Here is a 13073-nt window from a genome sequence, read left to right as displayed (position 1 = left end):
AAAATACTCCCTATTATGCGGGTAAAAGACCTTGCGCTTCATGAATGCAGCAGCAATATTGTATTGCGCCTTTTTTCTATTTTCCATGATGCGATAGAAGAGAATTAAAACCTTTGCTCATTGTACGGGGGCAAGGCAGAGCGGATTGCCTGTCGCTGCTGCTGCTGCACATTCTCAGAACAATTACCTGAGCCAATTTGCGTTTTGATGCCGCAATGTATAAAGCGCGGAGGGTCTCGCGGCTCATTGTGCGCGCGGAAAGCTGAAAAGCTTTTCTCTCTCTCGACCAGCTTTGCGATTACGTCCGCTCGATTGCTCCTGTATCATAATTCCTGCACGACACGGCCGTAGGGAGAAAAAGAAGAACAAAAAAATACTCAACCCTCTGCACTCTCTGCCTCCCCAGAGCAGGAGATTCCGACTCGATCCACTCACCTGATTCACCACGTGTACTGAACCGAAAAATACTTGTTTTAATTAACTCATTTAAAAAGAAAATAATTAATTTTATAGTTCATTATTTCATGTTCAATATGAAAAACATTCTTAGAAAAAAAAATATTTTTCCAATTCAAAATTAACAAAAAAAAAAGTGTGGAAAGCGAGGTTTTCAAAACTAACAACTTAAATTTTTTAATTGTTAGAATTAAGTGTAAAAATACAAGCTGCACAAAATATATCTGCTGTTTTTCCAGGAAAGGAAGACGTGAACAAAGTGGCACAATTTTCAGTGTATATAATTCTTGAGACGGCATGTGCGCGACGGCAAACAATGGTTCGAAACGACATAGGTAAAAAAGTGTTATTTCGAGCCGAGAGTGACGTGTCTGGCGTCGAGTGAGAGGTGAAAAGTTGGATGACGCGAAAAAAACGCACTGGTCAAATAAACCTCCTCCTCGAAAAATGGGCGCTCATTTCGGGGCCTTCGTGTGAGTTCTTCAAATCGGACCCAATCAGCATTCCTCGCGCTATCGCGGTTTAAATCCAATGACGACGCGTCTTTTCTCTCAACACACACGAACAAGGATACAGTGTCTTTTTTTTTGTCATATTAATATTTGAACTGGCGTTTAAAGTTTGATATAGACTGCAGCCGGCGCCACACCGCATCTCTAAAAATGAGATCACGTAAAAAAAAATGAATATTATTTAATACTCAATTACAGAATTAAATATATTGCATGCAATTGGAAAATTGACAATTGAAACGATTCTCACAAATCAAATATGCAAAATATTATCCTGATAAACGAGGCAAGAGCTAAAAATCCTAGCACATTTCTAAAAACTTATCTCGCGCATGAATTTAATTTATTAAACCTCCCTGCTGTCCGCTCATCTTCTTAGCTTAATTAATTATAGCTAGTAATTATAATTGACTTATCTCATATATGCGATGGAAAATCTTGAAATTTAGAAAATATACAAACATTTTCACAGTTAACTTTGATTCTTTTAAACATTTGTTGTTATACTTGTCATCATTGGAATCTTTTGAATTTATTATAAAAAAAATGTAAATAATTGTATAATAAAAAAATTAACTTAAACTTATCAAAATTTTGTAATTATTTTGTATTTAAATACCTATACTTTATTATTATACAAAATAAATTTAATTACAATAGTTATTCTAATTTTCTTTCTACAGGAAGAAAAATTTGTAGAGCTTTGAGAATTTGGGAGAAACTTTGAGATTTTCCTCGGAAGAATCTTCGTCGCCACTGATTATATTATTCTTCTTCGTAGTGGAGCGAGGACGGCTGCTAGTTTTAATGTTAATAGGACTTGCAGTGGTCGTAGTAGTGGTGGGCGTAGTCGAGGTTTTGGTACCGATGGGGATGCTGGAGGTCGTAGTGACAGTGGTCGTGCTTATCGTGGGGTCGCAACCGGCCAAGTGGGGCTCGTCGCACACTTTGGTTCTCGAGTTGAAATGTTTTCCGATCGGACACTTTGAAATGGTCAAAGTCAGCGCCGTGTTGTTGCTGCACGTGTAGTAAAAGCCACAAGCTGCGGATTCGAAACAAATTTATTAAATTAATTAAAAAAAAAAACACACACACAAATGTTGCTGGTTGAAATAAATAATATGCCTAAATTAAGATTTAAAGTTTAAATTCATCTTTATTACCTAATTTAATAGTTTGTAATTATTAATTATAATAATTGAAAATGCTTGCCTTGAGGGACTCCGACGGGACCATCATTTGTGGGGACCATGCAGAGGATCGGGATGCAGGGGCCTCGGGGGCCGTTGTAGCCCTCAAAGCAGTACGAGTCGGCATTACACGAAGGTGCTGCTGGCAAACAACCCGAAACGGCGCCTGAGTCAGGGCATCGCGAATAAGATCGCCGATTCACCGAGCATAGAACCTCCGACGGAGGGCAAAAAAATTGTGCGCTCGCATTCGCTGCAAAAGCCAAAACCTAAAATATCTATTAAATTAATTCCTGAACTTTGTGTGCAGTTTGCACTTTTTCTTTTGAAAATTCATTTTCTACATTCTGAGGAAGTAAAAGAAATACTTAAATTTCAGGATGCCTTTAAAAAATCACATGTTTTAAAATTCCGTATATAAACAATATTGAAAAAAATATGCGTAAAAGAAATGCAGTTTTCTTGAAATAAAAGTATTAAAAATAAACTATATTAATTTTAAATTTAATATAAATTAGAGACACTTTAATTGTGAAGTTCTTAATTTACCATCACTACAAGCCAAGTCGGTGCCATATTTACTTCTGGAGTGTGAAATGCGTGGCCAAGACTCAAGAGCAAGAAGAACTGTTGGCGCTAATTGTGCTCTGCGCTTAAATACTGCAGAGGTGGTACACGCGGTATCAATTCAAGTGCAATTTAATCATGCAATTAAATAAGGCGAGGCATTTTATAAATAACGCCTCTAATTTAACAGGAAATGTTGACATATTTTCAATCAAGATATGAGAGCGTCTATAATATAACAAAATATAATAAAATAAGTTGTAAAACTATTTCGCCATTAACACTTGCGTCACAGACTATATCCATAATAAGAATCACATAAAGTTTTTTGGTTTAGTGAATACTATAGGCGTTCATGAGAAATAAAACTTACTTTAAGGGGAAGTAAAACCATTTCGCATTTCAGAGAGGTTGAGTATGCATCTGGAAGTTGATTTATATTTTCGATAGCCAATAAAAGCCTACTGCGATGAGTCAATTACTTTGATTGTGACAGATAAAATCTGTTTTTTAGTTCAGAGCAAGACAAGAAAATTGTCTTATCGAGCCAATTAACCCTTTATGGAGCTGATTGCAGATTTAATATTTTAATTGCTAGGTTACAATATAATTGCTGCCTTTTATAACTTTATTTTCAGTTTCGTTCAAGTTTATTAATTATCCGATTTACGACCTATTTTGGCGCAGACCTCTCTTTAGGCCGTGGTTTCTTCAAATTTTGATATTATTTTTACTTCCTTTAGTCTTCATATTTGAGACAAATAAGTACTGGAAATTTCACATGCAATAAATTACTTTTAATGATGATATTTTTTGCTAATGAGTGGTTAAAATTCTTAAAAATATTGAAAAACACTTAAGTGTGAATGAATTAAAATTAATTAAGTTTCTGCCTAAATATTTCAAATTTTATAAAAATTAGTAATATTAAATGCAAATTTAAATGGAGTTAAAAAGTTAAAATAATAAAATTACTCACAATTGGTGCAAATTACTATTGATAAATTATGTTCGTTTTATAATTTTGAGCTTGATAAAAAATCTGATGATCCATTAAAATGTAAAAGAGACCAGCAAATTTGAATTGAATTTATTTAAAGGGACCGTAACAATTGAAGTGCAGCGCAAATAAATAGCTCTGGAGTTGTACAAAGGTAATGAAAATAATAATGAAGGCGCGCACTCGACGCGAGAGCAACTCATTCTTTACTTTTATTTCTGATTCCAACGCACGGGATGTGTGTGTATCGCGCAGGTGAATGGATTTGATGCTGGTTTTTTGTTGCAAGTCAAAATAAATAATACATCTCATTGAATGAGGATGCACGTGTGGGCGTCGCAAAGGAAAACAATGAGGACGCGGCGGACAAAGAAAATGTAAACCATAGCAACGCACGTGTTGGCCCTTTTCATATTCGACGTCGTCATCGATTTTCTCGTCTCTTATTTTCTCATCTCGCGCGCGCACCCACCGCGAGATCGCGAGCATTGTTACTGCATCTTTTTTCTTTTCCTGCCGAGCCACTTAGTTTGCATTGTGCCGCCGCCAGCAAAAGTGTATCCTTTTCCTTGAGGGCCGCACGCGCTATTATTGCAGTCACGTACTTTGGTTATTTAATCCTAATCGCTTTGTTCGCGCGCCACAATGACGGAAATGCACGTCCTCTCTTTTTACACAACAAATTCCCAACAGTTTCCGCACAAATCATTCACAAAGGGTTGATTATTAAATCAGCCCCGCACGGATCAAAACTTCATTGGAATTTTAATTGCATCAAAAGTGTTTTAATTGTTGCAAATTATTATGGAAAATAACCACACTGAACTATTTTTTCACATTTCTTATCATTTTTATAGATATTTTAGGCAATTTCTTGACATACAGGACCAGCGCGAATATTATTCTGAATATTTCAATAATTTTTTGCAACTTATTAAATATTATTTCATTTATCCACCTATTTATAATTAAATTAATATAAACATTGATTCATGCTTTAAGATTTGTCGTTTGCCAATTACTGAATTATTGTAATTTTAATTTAAAACTCAATCGAATCACAATTTTAATTGAATTAGAAAAAACAATATTCCAAAAATCAATCAAAATGAACAATTTATTTTAAGCCTGCAAATCACGTGGGAATGCTTTAATTTTTCCACATCACAAACTCTCGTCACGTGTTCAACACAATAAAGAGGGATCATGAGAGGCTTGTTTTAATAACGCTGAAGCGAAATTAATCGCACTGGGGAAAAAAAGAAGCCCGGTGCGCGCGCTGGTGTAATAGAAATTTATCCACGGCTGCTCTCTTGAGGTGTGTTTTATTACATTCCGGCCTTTGTTGATTGCTTTGATGGCATTAGGCCCTCTTTGATAAGCCGCACCTGACACTGCCGCCGACGGGGGAATTTCATTAGGTCGCGTCGGATATCGAGTTTAATAATAAGCAGGGGCGCACACGCGGCCAATCTACCTGCGCGCGCTAATATTACACACGCTTTAATAAATAAATTGCTGCTCGCGAATCTGGCTATTGCCGGTTTGGTAATCTGATAATCGGCGCCGCACCCGAAAGCTCTTTGTCAACACACAACGGCGCGCACAGAGGCGGACAAAAAACGGCCATGCACAAAGTTCAATCATGTTGAACCTCGAAAGGAAGTCGAACCCCAAAAAGAGGATGTTTTTTGCTACAACAATATTAAATGTTCCGATTGTTTTCCATTATTGCGACAAATTAAAATCGTTTTTAACCAAAAATAAGAGTTAAAATCGTCTCTTTACGTTGATATTTGCATTTTAAAAGATAACTATGTATTTTTTTTAAATTAATTCTGGGGCTGAAGGAGAAACAAACTAAAATCTTCCGGCAAATTTATAAAGGCATTGAAAAGTTCAGAAAATAAAAGTGAAGTCATCGAACAGATCTCATAATTTGAAGAACTTTATTCGTCAAGATTAAATTTGGAGCAGCGAATTAAAACAAAAATCAAAACGACTTTCTTCGCCTTTGTATTTGAAAGCTTAACTTAATTAAGAAATTTTGACGAACTACCTTATTTGAACCCTAATAAAAAAGTCAATTTCTTTTAATTCAGACAACTTTTTTTAATTAATTATATTAGAGCGTCAGGTATAGTTTGGAATATTGAGCAAAATCCACATGATTTTCTTCCCCATTTAAAATTTTTTTTATTAAAATTCAGTTAACTTTATTAACAAGTTTTAAAATATTATTAGAATAAATGAACGTGTGTAAATCTCGCTCGTAAATCAACGTCTTATTTACTTTTAATTTCAAGTTCCCCCACTTGAGAGAGCAAAAAGTTAAAAGCCGCCCACACCTCACTCATTCAAAATCCGGCGGTGGCAGCAATTTTAGGAAAAATAAGGAAAATAAGCGCTCGTCGTTGGTGTGTTTTCTTTTCGCCGAAATGTGAAAAGATCAGAAGCAGGAGAGAGACGGACGGAGATTGAATGAAAATATTTTTCGAGCCGCAGCAATTTGGTTTTTGTGAAATGATGACATGACAATAACGGGTTTTTGTGCTGTTTACTCTGCACCGAGCGGGGCGGGGGAGGCGCAGTTATTATAAAACCGAGCAAATATCTTCTTTATACATTCCCATTCCTGTCTTTCTTTCTTTAAATCTTTCGTCTCAGCAGCAGACAGTGACAGACAGGTATTTAAATATGCGTGTTCATCGTGTGGGCGCCACCGCGAGTCTCTCTGCAAACAAAACTAGAGCCGCAGCTTTCGATCCCGCTCACGCCTCTGCTATCGGAATGTGTACATTATTTTATTTTGTTTTCGAAAGCAGCAAAGTGTCAATTCATTATTTCCGCGAGCGTCATCGCAAATCGCGCCGTTCTCTGACTCTGCACATCTTCAAATAATGAATCGCTTTTTTTCCCTTCATTCTTTCAAGCAACGTAAGCAGAGGGAGCAGATCAAGCCACTTGACAGTTGCAACTTGGAAATTCCCATACATAAACGTCTTTACATTAATTTTAGCGTTAAAGTAATAAATTTGATTGCAAAAGTCCTCAATCAATAACAAAACCGCCCCCCGAATTAATTCAAAATAGCCTCAAAATCACGTTCTAGGACAAAAATTCTCAACGCATTTTTCTTTTAAATATCTCAATTTGCCAACAACCGTGGTCCAGAATTAATTTCGGAGCGATTGGAATGAAACAAAAAAATTTCACACAATAAGAAAAAATTGAAGCTCACCAACAGTAATTATTGTGATTTTGGTATCGCTGGGGCAAAAGATTTCATTTTGATTTCATCGCCTTTGGCCAAGAGGCATTACCGTGTAATTTTTTATTTTTAACAAGAAGAGATTTGAAAAAATTAATATCTTTAATAAAAATACACAACAATTGGAAAATGTGGATTATCCTATGTTGTTATTTGTTGTTAAATACATTAGAAGTTTATTGAAATCATTAAAAAAAAAAAACAGGTAATTTATGATGACTCGATTAAATGAAGTTTCAATTTAATATAAAATTATTTATTTTATTAGGAACGTTCGTTAGTGATGATCAGCAACGACGATTTCTACCTCGCATTTATCAGTATACAATTTCAAATTGAAGAAACCAGAAAAGAATTTATAACATAATTGATCGTGTTTTAACAACCATTGCTTTCAATTCACATTGAGAAAGTTGACAGTTTTAAGGAAAATCATTTAGGTTATAAATGGAATAAACTATGACTTTCTTACAACCATCAAATCATGTTTTCTCTGCTGCTCTTTAATTTTAAGGAAGTTATAATTTCGATTTTGACATTTTATTTACAGAGTTTTCTCACTTTTGTATTTCAACTCATTTTGCAAGGTGTTGGATAAAAATTTACACAATACACGTGAAATTGTCTCCGTTGCCTCGTCTAAATTACTAAAACCATTTTCCAGTTTGTCTTTCTGCATAAATATAATTTAACATTGTGCGCGTCCCAATGTATGATTATTTTTCTCTTTCTGCAGATGGGCGATGGCGCCCGCGGAGAGGGCGACTGACTATACAGAGCAGGTGAAGCAGCGCATTGAAATGCAAAGAGGGCCGAAGTGCAGCGCAGTGAGGGCCCAATTAGCAGGCGTGAGGGTGGCTAAGTAGGCAGCTAGTTATTTTTGCGAGCTGCGGCCGGCCGGCCGTGTCCGTCCGTCCGTCCGTCCGTCCGTCGGTCGGCTTTATTGATCGGCGAGGGCCGGTTGCCTCGTTAGCCGGCCGGCCGGACACGCCCTGCGAAAACATCGATCAGCGCATGCAGAGAGCGAGGCATGGAAATGTGAGGGACAAAAGTGCAGTCGAGTGGCTCCGTCGTTGGGTCCGCATCCCTTGCTCGATCCCCAACAAAGGCCACGCATTGATTTGACAGCCGCGGCTATTTATATTCGCCGGACCAGCTTTTCTTGCGCTCGACGGCGCTTCCTGCGATTTCACGCCTCCGAGGCGGCCCAAGCATTTATTATTTGCGATTTTGCCACGCGTCACTCGCACCCCCTCACACGCCGCAAGATATGTTTTCACCTATACAGCTCAATTTTCCGATTCTATCGAATAATAAATTGCAGATATAACAAGCATAATTTCATTTACAAGAAATAAAATAAATAAAACGATCTCTTCGGCAATTATATGGAAATGAAAAGATCGTAAATGTGATGGAAATAAATGGAAAATTTTTTGTTTTTAAGATTGTGAATTCTATTCAAGCAAATTGCAGAGCTGATCAAATTTAATTCATAATAAGAAAATTGTAATTAAAATGTAATTGCATTAGAAAAAAATATTGAATAAAATTGAACTAGCAAAACAATGTAAATCGTTAGACGATCCTAAAGAGACTGAAAATTTTTATAATTTACCTTTTTCCAGCAATTTTTTTCAATGTCCCATGCATTGTTTGCTGTCATTTTGTTGCTTGTGCGAAGAGAAATTGACTAAAAATGAAAGTGATCATTTTTTGTTAAAAGCAAATACCTTAAAATAAACTCAAATATTTGTTAGTATTTTTTTTTCGACCATTCAAATAAAATTTACTTCTAGAACTGCAATTTCATAAATTAAATTAAAATTACATTTTAATCTCAGCCACAACAAGAGGGTGTGTTATAGGCTTGAGCACTCTATTTGGAAGGAAAATTGTTGAAACAAAAATGCAGCTATGAAGAAATATGATTTTACCTGTCAAGCCCGCCATTGATTAATACATGGATGAAAAGCCTTCAAATTAGCCAAAAGATTTAATTTTTTACTCAATACAGCTAATTGATTTCTAGATTTCTTGAATTTCTAATATCCGCGGAAAATTCATTATATTAAGGAATACCTGTAAAAAAAATTATTTTCTAAAAACGACTGAAATTTCAAAGTACGCCCATAGGATGGCTTTTCTTTGATGTCTTTCAAAATGCAACTTGCCGCACTTTTGTGTCACGCCGGTTGCATATCCTGGTTTTTGTAAGGAGTAATATAGTTATTTTATTTTGCCTCACCATAATTAATTTTTATAATCACGGGGGTCGGAGTTATTCTCAATAAAAGCGCTATTTAGTTTCTTTTTATTAAAAGATAAAAAAGACTTTTCAATAATATTTGTTCTTTTGTTAAATTTCCTTAAAATTTTGGGTGAAAAATAATTTTTCAGTAAATGAAAATTTTGTCAAAATAAAAGTTAAATTTGAAGCTGTTTAACCAAAATTTGAATGCAACAAAGAGTTCTGAATCGTGAAGTTTTCTTTCTTCAGAAATGTGCTATAAAAGTTGGACTTTTTGTGTGAAAGTGAATTGAATACTGATTGTTGTTGAACGTGAGTGCGCGCCCGAAAAACTACTCAGACCAGGAGAGAGGCTTTTTCGCTCTTCTCTCGGATCGCGGCGGTGTGAAATGGTTATGGTGTGGCTGATAATACGGCTGCGCCGGCTGCTTTATTCAAGAGTTTTCAACTTAATACAATGATCATCGAAAATGCTTGTTGATGCGATGACGGCGTCAAGTCCTTTGCAGCCGGCCAAGAGTCTATCCAGCCCGTTTATTACGTGAACACTTTGGTCAAAAGAGCCGCACGGCGACAACCAAAGAAGAATAAAAATCAACAGGAGATTAAAAATATGCTCTATACATTGTAGAAAATATGATAAACAAAGCAATACATAATGAATAATTTTATTTATTTGATTGAAATTTGAATTTTCAATTTACTTTTAAACTATTGACAAAATTGACAAAATTATCAACAAATTTAATAAAAATTACGTTTTATTTTAATTTAAATTAATTTAAAACACCCTGTTGAAAATTTCCGGTCCAGATGATTCCGCGGCTGAGCCACTTGTGCGCTCCCCGACGTCGGCAGCGTTGCGTGGATTTAATTGCGAAAAATATAAAAATAAGTGTAATTACGGGCGAGCGCGGTGTGTGCGTGGGCGGCGGGATTTGCCGGCGGCGAAATAATTGAGTGCAATGCACGCAGCGACGGAAAAAAATAGCGTTGCTGGAAAAGAGTGAAACACGGTTGGTGAGTCGGAGAGACGCGGCGCGGTACAAGTAAATTACACATTCGTGTGTGCAGCACAAACATACTCGGAGCGAGCAGCAGGCTCGGAGCGCAATATTTTTTCAGGTGCGCCGCGACAAAAGTGTCTCGCTCGCGCGCGCCCAGCAGGACGAGCCACTCTAATCTTGCGTATGTGCTCAGCAGCCGCGGAAAAAACAGGCAGCGGCCTCGCAAATTACACACTTGACGACAAGTCTAGCAAGAATTTGTCATGCTTCGCTCCTTCCAAATCCCAAATAAGGCGTTTTGTTTGGGATTAAAATTAATTTCAATTAAAAAAGGTATCTGTGTTCGTATCGGTAAAAAAATTTCCAGTTTCTCGTCAAAATTTTAATTTCTTGTAATTTTAATGAATAAAAGAATATTTTATAATTAAAAAACAATAATTACATGAATGTACTAATTTTAATTAATTTGGTGCAAATAAATAAACAAATGGGAAAGTTTTTTCTTAAAAATTCCATTCATTGAGATGAATTTTTTTAGGATTTCATTAAATTAAACAGTATAAATTTGTAACAGACTCTTCTTATTTCTTAATTGATAAAAAAGACTTGCAGTGAACTTAAGGTTATTTATTTTGAGAAAAAAACTTTAGGTTGCTGAAAAGCTAAAATTTTCTTTTTTAAAACTGTCGGATTAATTTTATTTTTGTTTTTTTGCTGGAAAACCCATATAAAATGAACATCAACATCTGAAATTCAAGACAAATTACTCTGAAGATGAAATCAAGAGGAATTCATTGAATCGGAAATTAATTTTGGATGAAACGAAGAAAATGGTCTGTATGAATTTTTAAATGAGAAGCAAAATAAAATGCGATAAATTACATCGCGCTGAATTGAGTTGTGGAGTGAAAGTAAAAGGCGGATGATCGCACGTGGTCGTCTCTCTGCACAAGGGTGCTGCATGTAGGTGCTCTTGGCTTAAGACGTCTCTCTCTCTCTCTCTCTCTCTCATCGAGTCCAAGGGCTCTTTGGTGGACTACCATGTGAGTGGGTGGATGCTTTTGCGCGGCTGCACCGCCGCCGCCGCGGCAGATAAACGGTGGCCGGCCGGCCGGCCAGCCTCGCTCAGGCTCCATCATCAACTCGCGTCGGATTGCCCGAAAACATTAGAGCCCTTCAACCCCTTCAATCGACACTCTCTCCACCGCACTCCTTCAAAAATATATAAATCCCCGCGCACACCGCAAGACCCGTCAACTCTGAATTCGTTTTCCGCTGAATAAGATCGACTCTGCTGTAACAAACGAATTTTTTAATTAGTGTGTTCAAAATAAGCGCATTCATTGCGAATTATTTGAGCTGAAAAAGCTTTTATGTGAACGAATATTAATTTAAATCCTTTTTATTTCTATTTATCTCTTATTTATTTAATTATAAAATTTTTATTTATATTCGCTGAAAATGCTCTAAAATATATTGATAAATGATTGATAAATAATAAAATTTAAATAATAATGTTATTAAAAATACCTTATATTTGTACCGTTTTATAAATAATAGGTATTTTTATACAATTTAACTTATTTTTATTAATTTAATACATCAAATTTCATCAAATTTTAAATTTACTATTTGATTGAACATTCTTTTTGTTTTAAATTACTGCAACCTTTTTATGTTAATTAATTAAAAAAAAATTGAATTTATTCAGCATTAACGTGTTGAAAATGAAAAGAAATCAATGATCAATTGATAAACGCATGTAATGCCGATAATTTCTAAATGATAAGTTGGTATTACAAGCGGAGATTTGCTCGAATAATTCCCGAATATAATTCCGTGTCGTTGTTTGACTTTGGCTTTTGGTTCTGGCAAAATCGACTTAGCGCGTGGAAAGTCAAAAAGCTCCCTCTGCTCGTTTGCTGCAAACAAGGGAGGAAAATAAAGTGGCAGCGATTGTCGGGGGCGGGCGGGGGAGGCCGCGGGGGCGGATGATGCAGGCGCAGGCATTTCTCGAGTGCGCGGCTCTATTTATCGACGCGTATTGATCGGCGGCCAGCGCGCGAGGCCTCGGACGGATTGGCCGCTCCAGCCGCGCACGCTCGGCCCTGCGCGCGCGCCGCCCCCGCCCGCCGCCCCCGCCTGCCCATTCTCCACCTATTAATTGCGGTACCAAATAAATCTTGCATACAAATTTTATATACAGTTTTTTTCACGAATGACGAGTCCTTAATTTGTTTTCAAATCAAGTTTTTTTTTATAATTTTTTTCTTTCAACTTAAAACTGACCCTAAAAAATAAACAATTGCTCTATCATCAAATCATATAAATTAAATAAATCTAATAAAATCATCAAAATATTCCAGTTTCAATTGCTGGCGTCTTCAATTTCTTTGTTTTGCGCATTTGAAGTTAAAAAAAGTTGGTGGATTTGCGCGATACAAAAGTAGCTGAATAACATTATAGGCGAGTTAAATTTGGAGCAATTAATTTTTGCCACAAGTAAGTCAGTTTTAACTTTAAAACAAAATCTAATTTGTAGTTTTTCAATCCTTAGATGATTATAAAAAAAACTGTAGTCGGAAAAATCAAAATTGATTCAAAATTGCAGTCCGGCGATCAAAGATTTGTAAAGTATATCGGCAACTCGAAGCCCATATTCTTGATCGAGTTTTTGCAATTCTTTTCATCGCTTGAATTTTCGATTTGAGCGTGATAATTAAAATTTGATACTTAATTCATTAGAATAAAGGGTTAAAGTACCAATTTTATAAATATATCATTTATAATAATTTTAAATGAGTGTTTAATATAAATTT

The 13073-nt window shown here is 36.0% G+C and overlaps 1 protein-coding gene across 1 annotated transcript; it reads right to left on the bottom strand.

The window, feature by feature from the left end:
* Positions 1-1304: 1304 nt before the first annotated feature.
* Positions 1305-2782, bottom strand: LOC132195735 (uncharacterized). The gene is made up of 3 exons (XM_059617916.1): positions 2708-2782; positions 2181-2427; positions 1305-2010 (listed from the first exon to the last, which is right to left on the bottom strand). The coding sequence occupies exons 1-3, from the start codon at positions 2732-2734 to the stop codon at positions 1646-1648; spliced, it is 639 nt and encodes a 212-aa protein (XP_059473899.1). The 5' UTR covers positions 2735-2782; the 3' UTR covers positions 1305-1645.
* Positions 2783-13073: the final 10291 nt, after the last annotated feature.

The sequence above is a fragment of the Neocloeon triangulifer genome, unplaced genomic scaffold (genome assembly GCF_031216515.1).
Source record: "Neocloeon triangulifer isolate White Clay Creek 2 clone unplaced genomic scaffold, ASM3121651v1 ptg000010l, whole genome shotgun sequence".
Taxonomy (NCBI): Eukaryota; Metazoa; Arthropoda; class Insecta; order Ephemeroptera; family Baetidae; genus Neocloeon; species Neocloeon triangulifer.
This window is presented reverse-complemented; position numbering and strand designations above follow the sequence as displayed.